At 38.3% G+C, this 25674-nt stretch overlaps 1 protein-coding gene across 2 annotated transcripts in view; it reads right to left on the bottom strand.

The window, feature by feature from the left end:
- The window catches only part of CACNA2D3 (calcium voltage-gated channel auxiliary subunit alpha2delta 3), a 347867-nt gene that overhangs the window by 83232 nt on the left and 238961 nt on the right, over positions 1 to 25674 (bottom strand). For both annotated transcript variants that reach the window (XM_026046033.1, XM_026046034.1), the window contains 6 exons: positions 19413 to 19484; positions 18524 to 18604; positions 15205 to 15279; positions 4715 to 4798; positions 618 to 689; positions 323 to 384 (listed from right to left, as the gene is read on the bottom strand). In XM_026046033.1, the coding sequence (XP_025901818.1) occupies positions 323 to 384; positions 618 to 689; positions 4715 to 4798; positions 15205 to 15279; positions 18524 to 18604; positions 19413 to 19484 (446 nt within the window). The remainder of the gene's footprint in view (positions 1 to 322; positions 385 to 617; positions 690 to 4714; positions 4799 to 15204; positions 15280 to 18523; positions 18605 to 19412; positions 19485 to 25674) is intronic.

Genomic DNA, 25674 nt, shown 5'->3' with positions numbered 1-25674 from the left:
TAAATGGATTATAGTATTTATAGCTCTCTAAGTACATGCGAAAGCCTTTCGCTCAATGTAAACCTCAACTGAATATTTTTTTAATGAAACGTAAGCCATGACAAACACAGCGAGTTTGCCTGTGTGAGCTTGCACAAACTTTCCATCCCTGGAAAAGCTGAAAGGAATGCTCATAAGCTCCTTTTCCTTGCTATTTTCAGCATTGTCCAGGGATATTTTATTGTGAGCTTTTGCTGATGAGCTTTTAATGGGTTCACAAGCTCTGTACAAATGCAAGTCCAATGAGTCTGATGAAATGTCCATTTATTATGGTCAGCTCTACCTGAATGGAGTACCCTTGATGTCTGTATAATAGTAGTCATTTGTCATCACCAATACCCGTTTCTAGATTCAGAACAAGAAAGTCAGAAGAGGAGAGGAGAGGAGGAAAAAGAGCTTGTTATAAGAAAGGCATAAAGGATCAAGTGATTAACCAACGATAAAATTACAAGCAACGTATAACTTCAGTGCATGAAAAAAGACAAACAATATATGAATTATGGTAAACAATCTCAGAAGGCAAATTAAACRAACTGTTTGCTATAAACATAGTGGGAAGCATATTTTATATGTTGTACCCCTTTGTCCACCGTCTTCTTCACCTCCATGGAGAATTTTCCTGTTTTGCGATTCACCATTGCATTTCGGAGCTGAAATAAAGAAAATACGCCAGTTGCTTGATCTGCATTTTCTAGGATCCTTTCATCTCTGAATCATCTGGTAATTCATTTTTTGTAGTTTTTGCTACATGCGAAGCAGCCCCCCTGACARAATTGACTCCAGAGTCCTCATGGCCTCGGGTCTCCAGCAGCAAAGCAGGCCCTACAGTGCCAGGGCTATCCTGAGCTGAGGGGCTCAGGGCTTGCAGTGATGCATGACCAGATGCTTTGAGAAATCCTCGGCCCTTGCATCTTGAGYCTTCCCATTCATCCATTCAATATTTTAGGGAAGAGATGAGAAGAGCTAATGCTTAGCACTTATACCAGCAATATATAAAAGAAACACGGGTATTCCTAGGTTGAGAAATAGAGAAAGCAAATTCCTTTGTTGATATCTTTAATTAATGTTAGCAGTGCAGAAATTTTAGCGAGGGTTGTTTCAGGATACCTTCAGTCGCAAAGCGAAACTGCTTCGCTTGTGGGATTTGAGGGGAGTAAGCCGCATCTGTAAGTCTTTCACAGACATAGTTCTCATTATAATAGAAACATTCCACTATTGCCAATAAATTCACACCCTTTCTTCAGGGATATTCAAAAGGCAGAATAACACTGACAAAATAAGCACTTTCACATCTCTTCTATCATTTATCTACCTCAATGCCATGCTGAACATAGTGTTTTTGCAGTATAAACATTCCCTGCTTTTTAGTACATCTCATGCCAGATTGGGCAATTCAGTTAGCTTTTATGAAAATTTGGGAAGATAGTCACATCAACAAACTCCACAGGCTTTTCGAGTTAGCTAGGACAGAGAGGGGAATGCCAAAACTTGTCAGTGAAATATCTGGTTTTGTTTTCATGAAGCTGAGCGTGGCTGACCTATCAAAAACTGCAAAGTTTGCAGCTCTTTAAATTTAATTCTGGGGCATCTAGATTTGAATTAACAATCTTACTCTCCTGTCAGTGAGTGTAAAAGAGTAATTTTTAGCTGGAGGCGTGTATAAAATAAAGCATATATTTTACTGCAGATTTTTTTTAACAATACATAACAGGCAATTCTGGAAATATTTTCCCATTTCAAGTTTTGTGGTTTTGGACTTGGAGAGCTGGTCTTAATTAACCATCTACTTTCTAACATTTACAGAACAGTTCCATTTATCTTTAACATGGTTTTCATTTTTCTCCTATTGGTGCCTGGAGTTGTCTAAGGCTCATTCCTCCCACAAGCCTCAGGCAACTCATAGATTTACTAAAAGGGCCTCAAAACTCTCAGTAGTGTTTAAGATCAAGTCTGCATGTGGGATTTGGAGTTTTACTTTTCTTCATTCTTTTGCTTGCTGTGATTACATTTCTTGGCTTTATAATCTGGTTTCTCAGCTCTTCTGCAGTTTCATCTCCCTTCTCAAATGTATAAAATAAGTACTGCCTCATTTGGCTTCAAGCCCTAAAACATTCATTCATGGTCTCTCTCTTTTTTTGTTTTGGATTTTTTATTTGAGAAAGAAAGAAAAAAAAAACCCTCTCATTCAGCTAGCAATTAGAGGAACAGAATTTTAAGAAGTGACTTAATGAGAAAAAGGTTTCTGTCCAAACTGAARCTTATTGTCATTTTTACTGCATATTCCCAAATTTTGCTGGAAATCTTTTTTTTTTTTTCTCCTGCTAGTGTAATAAGCTGAAGCCAGGATTTCTATTTCTAATAAAATGCAGGGTGATCAAGATAGCAGCTACTGTAAGTTGGTAAGTTGGGAAAATGTATTGGTGAATATACATTTCATGGTGGAAAAAAAAAGAATCTAACCTCAATTCTGTCATCTTTTCCTTACTGGGTCACTAGAAAAAATATTTCTTCTTCACTTTAGTGATTTGCATTATTATTTTTCAACTAAATGTCTTCCAATCYATTGTTAGCAACCCACTTTCAGCTACAGTATGAGACTATTCTATCTTCTTGCAAAACTATAAGCTATTAAATTAATGTGGCAAAACATGTCAAACTATCTTATTCAGCTTCAGCGGAAGTGTTTCACAGAAGAAAAATATACCAACAGTTCTCTATATTAATAAAAGCAGCTATATGAATACACTAATTCTCCACAGTTAAACAAGCAACACTCCTAACCCAAGTTGAAAGGAAATAAGGACATAAAATACAAAGTCTTGGGTGAAACCAGAGCGGCAGGTAGCTCCCAAGTCAACGAGTTTTTCCGTAATTTTAAAAATCTCTGACAAAATAGCTACCATTTTCACTTCAAATTAACAGTAGCAAGGAAGTTCCTACTGCAAAGATGTAGAAAAACAACATGCACTTTCTGACCACTCATTTGGATCCTCACATCAAAGTGGMGTAAACTTCTAGCAAGCTCCATTACAGTAAACACGAGAACACGTTCAAATCAAGAAATTCCATGTTCTCTCCAGCTGTGTTGCCAATAATAACTCTGTAGCTCCAATATTCTTTTATATCAAATTTCCTTCTCTTTTATTCTTTTGTTAATRTTTCTGCTCATCGGCTGCTCTGAAGGTGTTAGTAACATGGCATGAATGCCTCATCTCATTTCACATAAATGCTSCTTAAATGCACTTCAAGATAATAGAAAAAGCACAAATATACAATATGAAGTCAACCTGACTGTCAAGACTGCAGAAGGCAGCTAGAGAATATGGGAATTTCATGAGGAAGTCTTAGATGGTGCCTGTATAGAAAACTGTACAAAGGTACAGCAGAAAGAGCAAAACAAAAGTCTAAAGAAGGAGGTAAGATGGCCTCTATGAGGGCAATCTGTCACCAGAAAAAAACAAATCTTGCTAAAAACATAAATGAATTCACTGTTCACAAAAGTGGTGGGGAGAAGGAAGGAGGGAGAGTAGATATCTATTTTTCAAGGGAGAAAGAAAATACAGACTTATGTCAGAACAGGGATCAAGAAATTAGTACATCTGAAGCCTGACAAGWCTCTAGGGACAGTTGTATGTGATCCCAGATTTCGGAAGGACATGACAAAGTAACTATGGAAACCTTYAATGGATATATTCAAAACCTCTCTGGAAAAACGGAGGTACGAGAGACTCGAGACAACCTAACGCAGTACTGATATTTGAGAAGGGATCTAGGAAACATCTATGAAGAATACAGAYATGCAATCATGACTTTGGCAGTGGGGAGCTTATGGGAAAAACTAAATTACAGGACAGAAAGAGGAACACCTGGAAAGTTACGATTTAATTAAGGACAGTCAGTGTGGATTCTCACAGAACGAATCATGCCTAACAAATCAGATTTATTGAGGAAGTTACAGAAAGACCAGGCAAAGGTTAAACCATGGACATAAGGAAAGCTTTTGATACAGTTCTGTGGAGAAGGCTAAGCCTGCAAGGTATGAAAGAATAAGACAAGTGAACTAGTGAGTAGATGAAGCTCTGAAAAATGAGTTTAGGGGGAAAGACCTTGTGCATACCAGGTAATAGAGACAGAATGAGTGGTCCTGCCGCTATCCATATGTCTGAAGTTAGAAGTTGGGAGTGAATCTTTGATGTGTGTGATCTGAACAGAGTTCAAAGCATCCAATTCATTTATTCATCCGTTGTTTTTTTTTTTTTTTTTTTGATTTTGTTCACCAGGGAAATCAGGACTCATAACTCCCATTAAGAGAGTTTCAGCAGATGTGTGGATCATCTGATAAACAGATAAACTGAAACTCTATTTCCTTCTCTACAAGTGCCTTTGCTATCCTGCAAAGATATCAGGTGGAACGCACAGAGAACTCAGGTTGGACAATGAGTTTCACTGAACATACAAAGAGTTTGGGTGCATGTGTGTATCTGCATGCTTGTGTAAAGGAGAATCAATACAAAACAGGAGAACAATAAAATTCTAAATGAGGCAGAAGGGGCTATTGTCCTTCCCCTCCTCTGCGTCATCAGCTTACCTCTCTGCTSACTGCTTGAACAGCTTCCAGGTACAGTAGTGGGATACAAGACAGTCTTCTGACAGCATTTTAAAACACATCACTTACCACATCATCTCTGTCTTCCCACTCGACCTCAGAAAGATCCACACTGCTGTAGTTGGGCTTTCTTCGTTTCTTCCCTTCTTCATACTGGCAAAAAGAAAAAAAAAAGAAAAAAGAGTGAAATATGCAGCAATCCTGCACAGAGATTCTGTCCCAAGAAGTTTAAGCCTTGCTGGATGGTTGCTAATTGCCTGCCATACACTYAACAGTAGGTACAGTAGGTAGCTTAGTTCATATAAAGTGAAACAGGTTGCTGCATGAATATTTTCTCAGAATTAAAGACCTGCTTCATATATGAGTATTTGCATGATCCATTGCTGTGATACAAAGCTTTTCTTGAAGGGCACATTGAGAAGTCAAACTCAGCAGTTGCACCTTCTTTTCSCAATATGGCAACTATAAGGAGGACTCAGTCATTTAGTTTACGTTAAATGCCTCAAACCAGCGCTTTCAGCTGTACAGGAAGTAATATTTACGACAATCTTATCAACAAAATATTTACACATTTCTCTTTAAACAAGATAAGTTGCAAGTCCTGGGAAGTGTGGTGTTAACATTTGCTGATACTATATTTTATCTGCAATTTCATGGGAAAAAGTAATATACTAATAATGATAATTTATATTCTTTTTATCACCAGTCACCATTATACTGTAAATCTTACATTTTAAATAAACATCCCTAATGACAAATGGATTCTACATTGAAGTGTTTATAATGTGGGAAATTCTGCCCTCTGCTGAACATTCAAAACCAGAGAGCCAGTGATATATGAAGAAAATCTGTGATTTGTAGAAAGAGGTAACAAATGTAGGAAGAATTAAAAAAAWTAAACTAAATGGTCAAGCAAATTTATGGGAATCTATTCAAAAGACTCAAATTTGGTGGAATCAGTGCACTGTGAAATCTGGCCTTTTAACTTCTTAAGATGTATTTCAGAGGGAAAAGTCTTTCTATGAAATGTGACAAGACACAATGGGATATTGAAATAATTCTCAAAATTGCCTTTGTAACTCATCAGAGTAGCATCATAGAGGTACAGAAAAAGTATCTGCAAGGCAGTACATATAACAGACTCTCCTCCTCCAGGGCAGCACCAACTATACGTAAAGCAAAGCTGTCAGTGCTTGAGACAGAACATCCATCACTGGGGCTCGTGCTGCAGGAACTCTCCGTCGCAGTCTGCAGACTGCAGAGGCATCAGACCGGCCAAAGAGGGGTCTGAATGTTAAGAGGTTATTCTTACTCCGACTTTCTCCTCTCTCAATTGAAACACTTGCATGTGAATTCCACAGTTGCTCTTGTACAGCTACAGTATTTAAAATCAGACATGAGAAAGTCTCTCTGAACAGCAGCAAACTGTTTTATAAGATTGACCCTAGATCCTAATTAAAAAGAGGTTTTGAGATCCTGGTAGGATGGCCATGTTCCTTCTACCATAGGCTCCACTAGGCCTCCTTAATTTTAACTTGTGATGATTCAGATACTCCAAGCATTTCTGTGGATGCTCCTTCTTGGCATATATGTAGGACAATGTCCTGAATCAATTCTCACTCTTCTTTTCAAAGGAGAAAAATTCTTGCCATCTCTGCAGGTGTAACACAGCATGGGTTCCAACAACTCCTGCAAATACCATTGAAGAGCATATTTGTGCACTTTTCTTGCCCTTCTGCTAGAGGTTGCCATTCTTTGGACAACTGGGGTATCTACTTCTGGGCTGATGCTATTCACAGATGGGTAGAGATGCAAAGAATTTCTGCTTCCAGCACGTGCTCATGCACTGGATAGTGAATTCAAGCAGCTCAGTACCCTGATTCATTCTTCCTACATGACTCAGCTGTGAGAGCCGAAGAGAGAACTGCACTCGAGTGCAGAAGTATAAAGTTTTGCAACCACTATAGTTTAATCTCACAGAAATAAAAAATGAAAGGATAATGTCCAGTTCATTAGGACATCTGGATTTTTGTAGTCTTCTGTATTTTAGAAACCTCCCATTGCAGTCTTAGCCATAATACTATAAAAGTATTCATATGGTTGTACTAGGAAGTATCAATTAACCATGCACAGTATTGATACGATTTAGTCAGATTGGTGTAGAAACAGTTGCTGTCAAGCTCTCAAACACTGGGAACTGAAAAGTGTCATATAGAAGTTTACTGGGGCCATTTCAGCAGAACAAATGTGAAGCAACTCCTGTACTGCTTCCAAAGTTTAATTATATCCTTGCCCACAGATGTTGAAGAGCTTCTGGACTATGCTGCATTTTCAGACACATGCAAATCTTTACTTACGACAATAAGAGTCAATCTTGTGTATTTAACAACAGAAGTGAGCTTCAAACAAACCAATCAACCAAAAGACAGCTGGATAAAATACACTAAGTTCTGCCAAAAAGCCAGAATCAGAAGTATTTGCGTGTTAAAGATTCAGACAGAAGGAAAGAAAATCTAAATCCCAATGCTAAAAGAAGGGGGTCTACTCCATAAGACCCCAAAGGACCTCAAAATGCAGAATCTTCGAGTCAGAAACAAGTATTGAGATTCCAAAGCTCTCACTATGTTCTTACCTTTTATGGACCTGTCTAGCTGCCTTACAGAGAAATGTGGTAGGTGAAGAGTAGACTTGAGAAATATTTCAGGAAAGGATGGCAGAGAAAACATAAACTTCCTGAAGAGACCAGATTTTCTTCTGATACCAAAACGAGGAACTATTTTTATAGCTGGGTAACTTTATTTACATATCTAACCTTCTTGAAGGTACTAACGTGCTCCTAGAAGTTTATACATTCATATACCTATGTAATTAAAGTCTAAAGCATAAAGTAGACCAGTTTTCAAGCATTTCATAACACTATATCCAATTGGCTATTTTTCTCAAATTTCTTTCTAGTTTTATTACTTAAATAATTTGCACAGACATGGAAAGAAATCACTAGCTGCTAAAATTGACATTCATTTATACCTTTTTCTTGGTATCAAACTGAATCTAACTTCACTGTTATGTCTGAGACCTCTAGGTGAAGTACAAAGCACTGATTGAAGGCTGAAGCCAAATCCATTTGCAAGATTAGTGTAAAGCATTGAAACAAATTAGTAAGGGATCCACTGGGAAAGATAGAAACTACCAGTCCTACCGAATGACTCTGATTTAAGTGCACAAGGAAAAGTAGATTTCCTCTGTATACTCTGAATCTACTGTGGCCAATACAAACGTGTGGATATTATATAGTAGTAAACTCCTGCAAAATAAACAATGAACACATTTTTAAAAAATATCTGAACTGGCATACAAGAATCTTTGGGTTTGCTCAAAATTAAACTCACACGTAGTTTTGTTTGTGGAAAGAACAAGAGTAAMAATTTTCTCTGGTAATCCAAATGACTTTTATCTCATTCAGTATCTTTTATTTGAGGTTTGGCCAAATGTTATAGCACTGGATGATTCAAACAACATGCAATGTGTGCTGTTTAAAGACAGAATCACATTTTTTCACCACCCTCTATACAACCATTTACATGTGCCATTATTAAAGTCTTCACTTTGATTTTCTTTTCTAAAAAAAAAAAAAAAAAACCCACCACTTTTAACACAAGCAGTCCCTAAGCATCTGCATTGAATATGACCTGTCACGTGTTTAGAAAGTCAGATGGGGCAATGTGATCACGGAGGGAGCAAGCTGCATCTCAGCAGCTGCAAGCCTCGCGTCTATGGTGGTTGGAATTTCTGAGACATTTGCTCCATCTGGGTAACAGGGAGGGGTGGGAGGCTGCTGGGGCAGCAGTCTCCAAAGCGTCAAAAGGTTTCAGTGAATCAGCTTAGGTACATTTGTAAATCCCCGGTGAGAAACTGTGGGAGTAAAAAAAACGCATCAAACAACCACCACAGGCTAGTCAGGTAAAATCATGTCATGGGCAAACTCCTCCTTTCAAGCCTTACTTTATCCAATCAGGAACAAAAAAAAAAAAAAAAAAAAAAAAAAAAAAAAAAAAAAAAAAAAAAAAAAAAAAAAAGCCCAACCAACCAACAAACAAAAAACTCCAATTTAAAAATATAGCCTCATTTCATTAAATCTCATCTTTACGGATTAGTACTTCCGATTTAGGACGATGTATTAACCTAGATAGAACTTAAGCACAATCCTACTTAAAGCAGACAAACTTTAGCATATTCAAATATGCTTTRTTGAACTTGAATTCTATGTAATAAAATACATAGTAAGATTCCATATATAACTACAACTTAAATAACTATATTAAGCATTTTAAGCCAGTTTATAAAGGCAAACTTGTCTACAAAATTTAATAAGAAAGGTTGAAAAAACAAATATTGTAGAGAAAGGATCACCAACCAGACCTAAATACTTTTTCATCGTGTTGTAAATAACTAAAACACTGACACTGAGCAGGGTGGCATTATTGCAGTTCTCCAGGCGGGGTGGTTACTCAGTGGCCTCCCTTCTCACAGGTGCTGCACCTCTCCATTACTGCCTATTTATTGCCTCGCACAACCCCGGCTGACGCAATGCAAAGACTGCAGCTGGTAGAATGGCAACTGCATTGAACCTGCCTTTACGTGCTCAAAATGAGGTCAGAACCAGAGACCCTTGCCAGCAATCAATCCTGGTATCAGTTGYCCCTGAGCCTGCAGGTTCCTGCACATGAGGCCTGTCTGGGGAGCAAGTGCTGTGCCAGYGCAAGAGGAGCCCAGGGCTCCGCTCTGCAGAAACACACGGAAGGGCAGTGAAGGAGGGAGGGAGGGAAGGGGGCATTTCCTTCCCGCTTCACACTTTGGAGCTACCCCAACCCCATGCGGTAAATTTCTGCAAACACATAGTAAGTCCTTCAGCATTAGCTGATCAATAAGGTAATGCTTCTGTGCTAAAATGCCTAGAGTTTAGCTGTTAGAGGACAAAGACAAGCGAGAATACAGGCAAAGACGGTGAGAAGGTGGGAAGACATTGCTTCAGTAGCCCGATTCCAACTCTGAGGCCTAAAAAAGCAATGAAAAATCTCTCTTCTCTGCTTCACCTGTTTATATAAAATCACCCACAGTGACTGAGCTTTCATTCACCAAGCACAACACAGCTCCAAAACATCCGTCTAGGGGTATGTGTGAAGCTGCATCCTATCTCGGTGTTAAACAGTACTGCTTGGCTTTTGAGCTCTTTACTACATTTACAGTTTTCCTGCTCACATGATCCTGATTTGGTTCTTGTGATACTTTTAGTTCATTATTTGCATTTATTCTGTGACCTCAAATGATCTTTATTACTCTACATTCAGTCTCGAGTTTGAAGAACACTCATAGGTGTCCAAAGTCATTYGCTATGCAAAACTCCCTGGGTTATTGCTTAGAAAAATGTAACATCTTGAATTTTTTTTTTTTTAAGGGAAAAAGGAAGATGAACTTCCCATTTCAAAGACAGACTTTCATGATAAGCCTATTATTTAAGCCTTTAATCCAGAAGTTCCTAGGTTATAGTTGGCAGTGGCAACCAGTTATTTTGGAAGGATTTTTCAGGCCAGATGGGAGTGAAAAACTGCCACATTATAACATTTCCAGCAATCATGCAGAGAAGAGCTGACAAGAGAAGACGTGTCATTTGCTGGGGAGGAGAGAATAAGGCCGTTCTAAGTCTTCAAGCAGAGAAAAAGTAGATGTACCACGTATACAGAAAGAACCCAAAGAACCCTCTAGCAAAGAAACAGAAGAAAAGCACATTCGTGCCACATCTGTATTTCCACAGTTTTCTCCTTAGAGCCATAACATATGTGTTTGCCCTGCAGATAGCGCGGGATCATTTAAAATAATAGCACAGACAATATGGAAATGCACAGGGTGAAGTGAAAGCAAAGGAGCAGATCACAGTGTTAAGTCACATGCCTATGGCCTGGGCAAAGGMATCCTGACTGAGCTCACATTTTCAGGTGCATTGCAGTTGATAGCAGTGTGACATGCGTGCCATTTACTTCACTGAAAAACCCTTCCATTTAGGATTTTATTTGCATTCTCAGAGCTTTATCATTTGGGATTATGTAAAACTGGCAGCTGCTTATAATTATTTGGAGTTTGAGTAGAAATAATTAAAAACATCTGCCTTTATCTTAATACTACCAGACTTAAACCCATGAGCTCGGTTATACCTAACTTCAAAGCTGAAAGCAAAGAATAAAAGAAAGCTTCACATATTGCTAACAAATTTTCAGTGATTCATTTATATGTACAACCAGTTATTCAACAGCCTTCAAACCTTTAATTATCTTTTAAATATATGTAATTTTGCACTTCTAATTAGATAGCAATTTAATGCTCTCACAGGGATTCAGATGGGCTGTCTTTTTTAAAATGTAAACTCCAATAGGAATAATCATTGGCATTCAAGTGATTGAATTCTTCAGTTATTTAAATGAACGTGAGGCATTTACAGTGTTCAAATCATTTAAATATTCTGCTGTCAGCTACAGCTGTAGAGTTTTATGGAGCCGCTGAATAAAGCAAGGGTAAGTGTAGGTTATCTTATGTTCCAGGCAGGACTCCCCAGAGAGAAATGAGATTTGCTGCTTATGAAAGGCTAACACTGCTCAAGTGGGGCATTAATGTCTCCCCTGAGACTAGGATTTCTCTGTTTTTCTATATTGGGAGAAACAAATTTTCCCAGMATTTAAAGCTATGAAGGACTTAATACTGGTCTAGCAATCCTTAAACACAGCAGGTCCCTCGGCTATAAGCAATGCATCGTGACAAGCAGCCTTCCACATCTCAACTGGTCACTTACTCAGGAAGCTGCACCTCCAAAACACGGCCGCTGGGGTACTACGAKATATGCATGAGACTTGTTTTCTGTGCCTACTTTTCCATATTAAGACTGTCTAACTACAAAAAGATGTGTATTATTTTTAAAGACATTTATCATTTCAATTACAGTTTATAATGAGAAAAAGAATATTCACAACTAGCCATTCCACATATCACGATTACATACCTTCCACAGCTTAACCTGAGAGTGTGAATATATGCCTCAAATTCCTCAGGCAGGCAGAGAAAAGCTTACTTTAAGCTTAGAAATATAAAATCCTCAGTCATAATTGATACCATTAATCTGTAAATCATAACACATTTCTAATTTTATGTTTATCAAAAAAAAAGGGCTGAACTTGAATAAAAAAATACTTTTGATTTCATAATAAATGTATTTAAGTACATGCTTTTCTTAATTGAGGAACTTGAAGATCCTGGCCAAGAACTTTGAGCGCTCTACCCTAAACAAATCTAATCATTACTGAAAACAAAATCCCTCTTTATTCCATGAACAAAAATACAAATTCCACTGCTGACAATGAACTAAGAGAGTCATAGACTTCACAAAACCCACCAGGAACCTTTCTGGTATTCACTGTAAGTATGTGAGAAGCACTCCAATTTTATGACTGAGGGACAGCAGCACAAACACCTAAAACTAGTAACTGCAAAGGAGTCAGTTGGTGAATATTGCAGGCACTGCTCATTCAGTGGCATTCCTTAATTTCTCTGTAATCTTACCACTTTCTTTGTAAAGCAGCTTTCCTTTAACACCTAAATATCGCAAACCACATGAGGACAGTTACAGTAATGAGGCACAGTGGATATGGGGATCATTATTACATGCATGCAAGAAGCATGCATTATTTGCTTATCAGTCTTCCCTTGCGTTCTCTGTGCTCATTGCTTTGGTAGACCGTAATAACGTCATGAAACATTCTGCATAGTGCATTTTCACAGGGCAATGCCCAGMACACTGCAAGCGCTAAGAGAGTATTGAAAAATACACAATAAAATGTCACAGAAAGGAGAAGAAAATTTGCCTGCACGCACATTTCAAGCATTTGTGTGTTTCAGAAAACGGAAGTCATTTCCTTGAAAAATCAAAAAATTCTTTTTTGTTTGAATTCCCAAACAGTTCATTTTCTTCTGTACATTAAGTTGCGGTTTTCAAGTAGATATAAAAATCAAAATGACCTCCTACAGTTGAAAAGATCCTCTCATACAGAATCTAATATTGTGTTCGGTAGAAGAAAAAAAGGACTTTATCAAAACAGTATACATTTTGACATAGATGTSCAGAATAAAAAAAATAGAAAGGAATTTAGGGAAAAAACCATGAAGATCACATTTTTAATTGCATTGTGGTATGGCATCTAATTGCTTAGGCACAAACAAACCCCAATCATACAGCAGAGTCTGCCACAGCTGGATGAAACTTGAAATATAAATTAAAGTAATAAAAGTAAATTACAATAAGAAAACTAAAAAAAAAAATACTGGAGGAAGCCATGAAGCAACTAGTGCTTTCTAAGGAAAACAGGGGATGCAAACTGCTGCATCTTGTATATTTGCTTGTTAAGGCCTTGGCTTTGGGGGTCGGGGTTCCCTTCAGGACGYGTGATATAAGGAGGCAGCACAGTGCGCTGCCAAGTGCCTCGTGGGATTCAACTTGTAGGGGGGCAAGAATATCGCTCTTTCCCACTTCCTATACAATGCCCTGGTTATGGATTGGATTCCCTGTTTTCCCTCATTGAAGGGTGCTGCTAACTGCCCTTTTCTGCACGTGCAGCTCGAGAACAGGGCTCTGCAGCGATATGGAACAATCCTGACGCACTGTCGCCATCAGCGGCAGCATCTCGAATTGCTGCTGCAGCCTTTCTAGTGGGAATCCCCTGAAAAGAGGAACAATGTGTAAAACTAATACACGAAACGCCCCCTCCCATTATGTATGAKAAAAACAGAGGCCCTGGAGCGCATCAGGAGCGGCGGGTGCGGGCGGGAGCCGGGGTCCCTGCGCGGGGTCCTGCGCGATGCTGGGGAGCCCCCCTGCGGCAGCCTCAGCGAAAGCCCAGGTCAGCCCGAAACGGTGCAAGACACAGCAGGGGAAAGCTCCAAGAGCAACATTTTACAGCATCTCCCCAGTAGGATAATCAGCCCACGAAGCGCAGCTCGCTGGATGGCTAAGTGCGCCGGTGCGGATGCAATAACCATCCCGCGCGGCAGTTCGTCTTTGGTGAACTTCARTTTCAGTCCTGCTTGTCTATTCTCACACCCTTACCACAAATTTAATGGAGGTTTTCCCCCTGGTTATCCTGGTACTGAAGCTCAGCCTATTACAGTAATGTAAAGACACAGGGGCAACCATCACTTCACTCCCAAAACTCYATGGAAGCCCCCGGAAACTCCCCTTGGGCACAGCCCACAAAGCCCAGAGGGAAGAGCGACACTTCCAAGCTGAGCCGGACTGAACCCACCACAAATACAGCACAGCACTTCCCTGCAGCTCACAGGTTATGGGCCAGGGCCCAGCATTTAAATTCTGAAAAGAGACACTGTTGTATAAGGTAATAAAATCAGTGTCCTCTAGATGTACATGGGGACTAGGGGTATTAAAACCACTTTTTCCCTCATGAAAACATGACACCACAACAGAAATAAGGAAAAAATATTTTTTTTGCCACGTGATTGGTTCTCCATTTCTACGGTAATGTTACTGAGAAAAGGTTTTCCCATTCCCCATGAAAGCCCCCTGCTGAACTTCTCATTTGCTCTGCTACAGCTAAATAGGAAATAAGGAAACAATAAGTGCAAATACAAATGTTAATTAAGTGTGTAATTCCTAGCCCAAATCTTAGAGAGACAAAATGCCTTTGCTGACTGAAAATGTCAGATACACTAATGACTTCATAAATCACGCTTCTCCATAATTTTATTTTTATGTGAAATTAGCCATCCAATTAATATTTCTACTTTCTACTAAAATATTGTTGAAATCAGACATTAGAGTGGATGCATGAGAAATACATCTGGCAACCACGTGCATACARCAGCGAAACCTTTAATAGCGATGCTTTGCTAGGAGTTGATAGTGATGGAAGGCTTGCAAGTGCTGTTCCTAAACACTGATGCAATGAGGAATGTACCTGTCCTCCAGGGTGTTAAGCTGATAAACATTTGAGTAACAGGCACTTCTATCTTACCTTTGCTTATTAATGCAAAGACGACAATACGGGAAATAAAGGTAAATTTGCTGCTATTTCTCTTTTAGTTTGAAAATCCCTTGTGGCCCTATTTTGCTCAAGAATATGCTTTATTGGAATTTCTGCACGTATTTTAAATTAGCTTTAACACTTTAAAATGACAAATAGGGGCTATTACATAACAACAGAGCATTCCATTTCAATGCAGAATCAACATAATTACAGCAATTTCTGGCTTTGCTACTTTGCAGCAATGGAGGTCTACATTTTTTGCAGAACAACTTGTATATTTATCTTCCTTGATTTTTTTTTCCACTAACCTTTGCTTCTAGAGGAAAATAGTATTACACTCAGTAAAGTCTTCAAAAAGCTGTTCCCCCAAAAGCACTGCTCTATTGTATTTACACCTCTTGACAAATACTATGTTTTTCACAGAAAAACAAATCCAACATACATAGCTAGATAAAATAGATCAGTAAACGATATTCTTACCAAAGGCCTGAGTTCTGGATGAGTCAAAATATATCCATTGTTTGTAATTGCAAAAGCATATCCATGAATACCTAACTGCAAGAAAAAATGAGAAAGAAATACTAATTAGCAGGGTCTCCAGTGATTTCTGAAACAAGACCCAGCCAGACATTTAGTCATCTATGGCTTAAAGCTGGCATTCATAACCCTTATCAACATCGTATTCCATTATAACATACAAAGTCCTGAGCGTTGGCATTCTGTGAAAACGAGAGCCTGTCATTGCGCTGAACCCAGCATATAGCACAGTTTTAAAATGTCACACACACTTTGCTATCTAGGGCACTTATTTCTCTGTACTTTAGAGTTAATTAGATATACTCATATGTATGAGATACCACAGCACATGTCATAGGGTMTGTGGCACAGCAAAGGGGCACTGGAGTTTGGTAAATGTTCATGTGCCCAGGAGAGGTGAGGCTCGACTTAGGTCACCTGTGCAAGTGACATTGGAATGGAATCATTTAAATCAATGCTACCAAGGGTACAGTTAGTTACACCGAGCAAGCATTGGCTTGACCTCTGCTATTTGCATCTACCAGGCTTAAAGATATTTTACCTCTTTGTTAATTCAAGTTTCTTTGGACACCCAGATCAAGGTGTTTTTCTAATAAAAACACTCATGCAGTTCACATATCTGTAGCAAGGGGAWCTATGGGGGATCATCTGATAGCAACGAAATGCTTTATGAGGCCTAACAGTATCTGTAATCAAATTTAGCACTGCACTTAAACACCAGCACTACCATTCTAACAATATGCCTCCCACAGCTGGGGCACCCACCGGCTGCAATAAAAGCAGCTTCCCCTCGTTCCTGTGCTCACTCAGACACCGCGCAGGAGAAACTAGCTGCTCACAYAGAATCTTCCTGCGGTGTCAGGACAACACTTGTACCTTGCAAAGACTGAATGTATGTCTCTCACTGTGCTTCCCCACTCAGTTCTTTCAATTCTGGAGCCATGCAATGTTCTAAGTGGGTGTGAATCTGCTCACTGCAAATGCGGTTCTGTTCCAGTAGCTCTACTTTTATTTGAGCATCTTGATACGGTGAAGTGTTCAGAAAAATAAAAGCATTTTTGATATGTTTCACATACTTTGTTATTAAAAACTATTTTTTTTTAAAACAATTTTCCTTATTAAGGACTTGATTGAGCAACCTGTTCATATTCAACAAATGGTTTAAATTTAAGCAAATGGTTAATTTTTTTTTTTTTTAGCAAAGATGGAAGAAACTTCAGTACTTTCATAATGCTTTGCTGAAGTGGCTCTCAGGAATTTTTCTGGCATAAAGCAATGTGGTCAAGGATAACAAGACAGAATTCTCTCTAAAATGTAACTAGAACAGCAAATCTCTCAGCTTCTGCAATTTTCTGGAAATATAAAATACAATGTGATATTATAGCAAGGTCACATAGAAGACAAGTGAGATTTATATCGCCTCGCTCCTGTGAGCAATTGGATATGATCAACCATATCTGCCACAAAGAAGATGGTTTCATAAATTAGCAGTTTTCCTAAAGCAACAGCTTTAGTGGAAATAATAGAAGGTGATATGTTCTTGGCATCTCTTCATGAAGGAAGGAGAACCAAAACAATAACAGTGGACATATTTTACCTATTAGAGTATGACAAGGGAACCGGTTGTTGGCTAAGCATCAGCTGGCAAGCGTAACTGTGGAGAACTGCAGAATGACATCCCAAAACTGGAAGCCAGGTAAGGGGACAAGCGTGGGTGGCAGACCTCTTAGGAAAGAACATTTGCCTTTCTCAAGTGTACTGCACTCCAAGCGGAGCATTTGTTGTGTTTCCACTAGTCATGCTTGAAACTGTACAGTCTGTACCTGAAATGTTTTGGTTTCAGAGATACAGCATTAGTGCCATTTTAAACCTTGAACTCTCTCTCCAAATGACAGACTGATTCAGAAAGGGAAAAACTTTTCATAGGGGCTGTAAAGTGCCATGTGAAAGCTAAATATTACCATATCCACCCCTATCTTACTCAGGACAAACTTTCCTTGACATCTGGGGAAGTTTAGTCTGGATAATGGACTGCTGAAAATAGCTCTTTGTTATTATTCATCTTCCTCTGCATAAAGCCCATCTCATGCAAGCTGAGAGAATTTCAGGTCAGCAGAAATTGATTTCCAACCAATCATTTTATGTCCATGTGTGAATTTTATTTCACATACTGCCTCTACAGGAATGGGTCCCAGGGGTGATTATGCTCTTGCAATTGCACAGTATTTTTACTGTTCAGAAACGTTTATAGCATGTGAGAGTAGAAGTTATAACTCYGGTGATTTTGCTAACCTAACCGTATTGCATGATATTGATGCCTCTTGCAATAATCTTCTMTCACATTATATTCAGTGATATAAAACGTAACTTCAAATAAAAAGCCTCATATTCAGAAAGAAGATCATATATTACTCGCACYGAATCAAACTAAGTCTTTAAAATATAACAATACCATATGACAAAACCAGAATTTTAATCTTCCTGCATATCTTTTTCTGCTTTTCTAAATCATTCTAAATAACTCTGCTGTGATATTTAACTCTCAGGCCCTGCACGCTCTCCAGGGTCTCATATTCAAACTATGTGACCTTACAGATATATTCCAAATAACATGTCTATGATTTGGCCATTCCTATTCAGTCATGCAAGACCAGACTTTCATTGGTTGTATCTCCAGTTACTACAGCATCATTCTTCCTCCTCGTTACAAGTAAAGCTTGCTCTGCCTGTAGTTCCTCAAGAGTGCTGTTCCAACCATTGTTCCTCTAGAGCCAAATTTTACAGAGTTAACTCCGTTCTGTGTTACCTGGCACCAGTTCTACCTTTCTTCGTACATGAAAGCACAACTGAATTGTCTTTGCTTTCAAAACTTTTCAAAGCCCTTTGCTCACTTCTTAACATGTCCCTCTCTGCCACCAGATCTCATTTCCAGCCTCCCGCTGCCTGGATTCCAAATAAGCATTCTCTGCAAATAGCTAAAAACGCTACTTCATCTTCTGCCTTCAAAATTCTCCCAGTTCACAATGTTCAAAACCAAGGACTTTAATGGTTATTATACTGAGACTAATTTTTGTTCTTCTTCCTGAGCAGTCATGTCTCAAAGTTCACTATATTCCGATATTAGTATATACTCATCTACTGCCTCTCACCTTTGTCTGTCAACATTTTTCCCACTGGTACAACATTTCTGTTCTGTTTGTGCATCATATGACCCAGCTATTATACTGAATATAACAGAATATAATCATCATTTGTGAATTACCTTGTATTTTGGAATAGTTTTTAAAAGTTCCTTAACAGGGACATCTGTGCCAACTACTCCCAGAAGAATCCCTTTTGATCTCTGAAAAGAACAAAAAAAGGCATTCAGAACCACTCTGAAATAGTAATCAACAGCCTCACAACTAATTTCATCTGTATCTCCTCTACAGAAATGAATAGATAACAGTCAAACTATTAAAAATATAGGAAAGAGAAGCTGGTACAGCTCATCTGATCAAAGAATCATTTAATCAATAATATTGATTCTTTTTCCTTAATCTGCCATTCAAATCAAAGAGGCAGGCAAACTTCCCATAAGCATGGAGTCCCTCAACATAAAACTACTACATGCAAAACAGTTTTCAAAGGAAAAGCTACTGATCAAAATGTATTATCCTCTTATTACCCAATTTCCCCTGCCATTTGGGACACAACTCAGCGATAAAACATAAAGGGAAGAGTAGGTGTAATTTTCTTTAATAATATGTTAAATTACTAAAGGTAAACAGATATATAACTAATATAGGCATATGACTAATTTAAGTCTGAGTTTATGAAACAGAAGCATATCAGGGTAGAAAAGAAAATGGATGTAGATTATTTGCTGTGAGAAGAAAAAAATAAAAAACTACTAAAGCCTAAGTATCATCTGCCATTTTTCTCTTAGACATAGGGTTTTCTTATCTTACTAGTTAGAGACTGGGATATAGCTATTCAGGCTTATTTACCACCCACGTTTTTATGCTAACAGAGGGATAACAACTGCAAACAAAATAAAAAGAAAAAAGGAGGAAAGGTTCTAGGGTAGACTAAAACCTTATTAGGCCCAGGAAAGTAGCTTCTCCTCAGTCACCCCATTATCGCATGACAAAAACAGGCTGTGTACTTACAGTCTCATTTTGCTTACTAAATACGGGCATGGCAACAGTTGTCATCAACACCAATCCCTGATCATCAGCAAGCTACATACGAAAAAGAAATATTATCTCTAAGCACTAAGGCACAATTACAGATGTGATTACATTTTTCAATTATGGGTTTTTTTTTTGTCTTTAAATGAGGAAAGGCAATTTATCTAAATGATGTTTATGTACTTAGAAATGCAGTCAGTTCAGCCCAATTCACCTGATCCCACCTCAGCTATACCAAGTCTGCCCAGCCCAGCATGTGCATTGGCAGGAAAGATGCCTCATCTTCACTCCTAATGCAGTCTCCCAGGAGAGATACCAAGGAACTGAAACGTGGGTTGTGGAAGCAGCATGTGCAGTAGCGAAGCAGCTGGAGCTCCCTTCTACATCTTTCCCAGTGTCAGCTCTGCCGAGATTGCCTCAGGCTGTTTTCTCCCAGCAAGGAACAAGAGGTCATGAGTGCATGCACTTTGTTTCTGGTCCAGACTGAGATCTCATCAGCTAACGCTGCAGCAAAAGTATGACAGCCCATTAGGATCCCAGGAGCATCTTTGCTGCATTCGGTTTCAGTTTGCTGGGCTAGGTGGTGGCACAGAGCATTAGCTGATTCTGCACATCAGTTTTTAACATATTTCTTCAGTTTAGGGAGAAAACACCTCTCCTGACCTTGCTTCCATTCAAGAGAAGCGTGCAGCCTGCTGTGTCACGGACCACGGGACCGTGGCTTTGYCTGACGCCTCGCTTCACGCCCTGCAGCCAGACCGGGGCTTTGCCATGACACAGGTGCCAGCAGGGCACGGGAGCCGGCTGCTCGAGGAAACCAAACGTTGCCCTCTTGGCATCTAGGTGCTAAGGACAACTCAAGCTGTAAGGAGTTACTGTTCAATGCTTTTCCCTCCTCACCTATACTTTTGGAAGACATTTAATGCCGAAGAGGCTTATGCAACTGTTAAAAGCATGAAGTATCCAGCTATAATGGCAACCTCAGATTTTCAAGTGTGATTAAGTTCTTATAAGTTACATCTTTGTTTAGCCAAAAGGAGGGAGCAAAAGGCTGATCTTCCTGAGGAGTTTTCTAGGTGAGTTTCAGGCCCAATTGCAGCTGTGACCTTCTCTTTCAATCACTCCAGCACTATCACATTTTCTGTACTCAGGCACTATTTATAATGCATTTTTAGCAAATCACTAATTTTGATTTTCTTGCTAACAATGATTTTGTTATTACTTAAGCAATAGCTATCGCCTGCCCAATTCTCAGAAGAGTCAGATATTATGATAAGACATCTTATGAAGCATAATTCACACTAACAAATCAATATAAATCTAGAAAATTACATATCTTGCAGCTCCCATTCTGTTCTAGGGTGTTTCAGTTTCCCAAATAAGCATATTTCATGAAGCATGGCCTTATCACAAGGTGAGGATTTTGCAAACACCAGGAAGACAAACATCAAGAAAGTTTTTAAGTGATAAGAAATTGATAAAGACATTAGGYGGAACCAGCTCATGATCATTTGCTATTTTGTTTTCTTTTCTAAAAAGACCAGATGTCTCCAACCCTGATATGATCTCTCCTCTATTAAGCAATAGTGAGTTAATAAACAAAACAAACTAAAAACACTGGGTATCTAGGGCTTGCAATTAAAGACAACTGTGGCTGAACTAGCTGAAGAACTTAGTCCCTGTGGTCAGAGCAGTAATGAAGCACAGTGACATGATGGGTATGGGAGAAGCCCTTTATGGGACAGTGGTCAATAGTCCCCAACACAAATACTTTGGGAAGTAAAAAAGCATTTTGCTAATTACAGGGTGACAACTTGGAGTGTTCAGAAATTTTATATGATTGCCCAGGGTTGCTCATCTCTGACATTATGGAAGTGTCAAGTATCAGTAGGTGATGGTTTCATAACCAGGTCTTAAGAAATAACTGGAAACAATTTACTGGATAAGATGTTGGCCAAATGACTGTTAGCAAAATCTTAGGGTGTTTTCTTTTTTTTTTTTTTTTTTTTTTTCTTTTTTCTTTCTCCTTGAAATGGAGAAAAAAATGTCTAGAGTTGCTGGGAAACTCTGAGAGAACAATCATTAACTCTGAACATCAGCTACAGAGGCGTGCAGAGAATGACAGCTAGGATACCTACAAGCAGCACCAAGGTTGGTGGCTGGATTCATTCTTATAGAAATATGTGCTTTTACTTCAACCTGTTGTTCGTCTGGTAGATGAACAGATTGTTGGCCACTTCTGTAAGCACAGTCAGCAAATAACTGGCTGATAGATGACTCATATTTGGGATGTTTCACTGAGTTACCCACTCAAGCTGTAGTTTTACTTGCGTCATAAAAATTGTTAAGACTGTGAAGAATGATCTTTTGTGGGAGGAGGAGAGGTTAATTCCCTGGGCAATGACATTTTAGAAGAAATACTTTGAAATAGTAGAATGGCAGCCACTGGGTATTTCCATTGAGACAACAAACACCAGAGTCTGTGAATAAACTGCAAAGGAAGTCATGAACTCAAAATTTGGCATCGTTGCTTGTTAAGTCTGACAGTCTCTACATAGAACTCTTGGATAGTTCAGGGCTGAAAATAAACTTAGTGGCTTCTGAGAAAAATAAGAAATAAAAAAAAAACAGAAATATGATGTCTAATTACTGAAAAAGCTTTGGCTTGTATTTGTTGTATTCACAACCAGCACACATTATGGATATCTGCAGAACTGGCTTAACTAGAAGCTAATGCTTATTGGAAAAATGTTAAATATTACAAACTCAGAAAAACAAAGCCAATATATAATCATGAAGCCTCTGAATGGCTGGACTTGATTTGAATGTTTATAGTATTGTGCAATCAGTAATAGACACTTGGTTTTTGTTTTTAAACARACGAAAACGAAGTCAATTATTACCAAAATCATCATGGGATATCACACAGGCTCARAAAAGACCTACGTAGGGATCCAAAAAAGGAAATACTGCAATGAAATATTTCTTATGAAAAACAACAAATTCCCTAAAAAGTGAATAAAATATTTTTTTTCTTCCTTCCATAATCACAATATTCATATTCTAAGAAATAATAAACTTAACAGACAAGAATTAAGTCTTTTTTTTGTCGCTGCTGACAAAGAAATAGAATGATATTCATCCTGACATAAAGTAATAATATTATCAGAGAGGTGGTTCCTAGTTGCATACCATGCAGCATCCTTAGGAATGACAGAAATCTCAAACTGTGTGGATCTTATCTCTGTCTCCAAGTAGGCTGTGCCTTAGCCAATTTTGCTGTTCCRGTCTCTTAGGAGTAACTAATACTAACAGCTATTGGCCATTTTTATGAAAGTATGCTTTATGTGACATAATAATTCCCATGTTTCTCTGAGACTGTTTAAAGACACATGCTAACCTTGCTGGGTCCATCCTTACTACACCTCCATGGTCAGGAGACTTTGCTTGCACAAAAAGCTGTTCACACCAAGGCTCTCCTCCAAGCTGTACCTCCATCTAAATCAACATGCCGATGTACTAAGAACTCTTCTTTGCTACCAGCACCMTTTTAAAACTCCATTCTGTTCTCAAAGAGAACTCTATACTTATTTTCTTCCCCTTTATTATTTATATTGCTATGCTTGTCAATACTTAATAAAACTTCTTTACACATCAGAGTCTAAATATTAGCACAAGCTCCTTTCTGTTTCTTCAATCTTTATATCCCTGATTAAAGTCTACACCTACCCTTTACCTGGGGCACCAAATTAGTTGCACCATAGTAGTCAACACACCCAAGGTGATGCTAAAGCCCTGCTTTTTCTTATCTAGCAAAATACCAGTTGCCATGCTTTGATTTCCTTCAAGTTGCTACATAACATTAAGAAAAAGATAAGGAAACAGAAACTGTTTCACCTCCAACCCTCCAGGAAAACACACAATCTCCAATACTTGATGTTACTCACAGATGTGCGCTAAGGAAAAGGTATGTCTTTTAAAGTGATTTCCAAAGCTTTTTCTTGCTCTAATTGAGCAATGATGCAGAATTCAAATGTACTTCAGATTCAGCACACCTAGCACAATACAAAGTGGAATATGGAATATCAAAGCAGAAAAATTGAATTCAAGAAACGAAAAACACAGTAAAGCACAGTTCAAGTACTAGTGAAGTGAAAATGAAATGACAAAATAAATGGAAGCAATGGAAAAACATACAGTGAATTACTATTTTTTAAAAGATATTTTGGGCATAATTACTTTTTCAGTGGAGAGCAATTTTCTTAAATATGACAAATAGGAGCAGACTTATATACACTCTCTGTATATATATATTTTTATATATGCATATATATATTTTTATATATGCATACTGTACTGTTTTACACATATATTCATAGAAGAAATATTTGTTGATGTTTACCCGTACTTATATTTACACATATATTTACAAAAGGAATGTTTTACTCTTTGAAAACCACCATCAGCAAATCTCTCATACAATAAGGCATCTTCATACGACATAATACGGAGTCTGGAATATACCCATCCTTCAATTCCAGCTGTACCTAATGCCCAGCTAAATAGAAGAAAAGTTGCATACAACTTTTTTTTTCCCCAAATATATTCCTTTTTTTTAAAGTTTACTCTGGACTGCAGTAACTATAGAAAAATTCTGCAGAACAGAATATCCATTGCTGTAAACATAAACTGATATAGTTATTTAATTGATTTTATTTTGAAGATGGACAGTGTGTATGCATCAACAGAATCTCAAACCTCAAGAGAATTGACAAAGACACAATTGCTTGTTAAATAAGCTTATTSAAATACATTAAAATGCAGTGCCTATCCATATTTTAATAAAAAAACAGGATATCATTAAGTCAGATTCATCTCCATCCAACTCTGACTCAGAGAAACTATCAAATAACCACAGAAGCGCCAAAAATTCTTCATAGACTGATCTCTCAATAATATCTCTTYGAATTGTAATCTATCTGGATCTACAGTGTTCTCATTTGATTTTTTGCCATCCACCAACAGAGGCTTTGATTTCCACATRGTTTAATTAAATCACCCTCAGGTTCAAATGCCGAAAAAATCCAGAGGCTGGCACTGTGAGCATCCYTAGGGACGTACCAACTCTGCGGGCTTTGTGCAGAGCCTTTTGGGTTTTCTTTACTACCTTGTAGAGCCTTGTCCTCTTCCCAGCACATTTCCCATCCTTCCTCCATCCTTGTTCCTTCTTGCCCAGTACGTGCCAAGCAGTGCCCAGGAGACAGGCTGCAGTCACCCCAGCATTGCAGCCATTTTTTTTCGGTTTGTTTTAAATTCAAATTATTGCCTGAGACAATGCAGAAATCCATGCAGGTGCATGAAGTTGAAGAACGTTTCTGTGTTTAGCCACACAGCAGTGAAACATCACAAAAATCTTATTTTAACAAGTGTACTTAGAAGCTGGCAGATCACTGCCCCCAAGACATTAAAATGTAACATGTTTGTTGATGAGGGTCATCATTATTTCCATAATTTAGAAATTATATTTAGGTTTGCAACTAATAGGTAAGTGAAAATTTTAATGCTATTTTCTTAAAGAGTCACCTTGCTTTACATACATTATGAAAGTAAAACAACGCGTTCTCTCCTGACCAGGAAACAAAGGAATGGTAAATCAGGGTCGAATGCAAATGTTTACTACAGATTATTTTGTGCTTCATTAGATTTCACTTAACAAGTTCTGTAATTTTATAAAAACATTTAAATTACTAGTCATGCACTTCAAGGAAATAGCACCTTTACACATTTTCGATTCTCTACTCCCAGTGACAGTTAATTCAACACTTCAAAGTATAAGGAGGTAAATGATGCGAGGGATGATAAAYGATGCTCCCAAATGGCTGAAAGATGATAGCATTAAGCTAAAAGGAGAGCAAAGCACTACTTGCAGAAGTTAAAGGATAACACAGAAAGAAAGCAAGCAAGCTGTCAGGAACTTTGGGGTAAGAAACATTATCAAAACACTTCTATATGGACGAAATAGGATTCTGTTCATGAGAAAGTCATTAAAGAGAGTCTCTGCTCCTAAACACAGCTATCTGCCTCTCATTTGTGTGTCTAAGTCACTTCCACCTCCTCACACAAGGCGAGTAGAACAAAACATCGCAGCAGGAATAGGACAACAGCTCGTGAACCCTGCCGTGTTTGTTCAAGAAAGCAGGAAAGCTTTCCTACAAAGAAGCAAAAAATCCTTTTTGGAGCT

This window comes from Nothoprocta perdicaria, unplaced genomic scaffold, assembly GCF_003342845.1.
Source record: "Nothoprocta perdicaria isolate Ctin4 unplaced genomic scaffold, notPer1 scaffold_42, whole genome shotgun sequence".
Taxonomy (NCBI): Eukaryota; Metazoa; Chordata; class Aves; order Tinamiformes; family Tinamidae; genus Nothoprocta; species Nothoprocta perdicaria.
The sequence above is the reverse complement of the archived record's forward strand: the minus strand, read 5'-3'. Positions and strand labels throughout refer to the sequence as shown.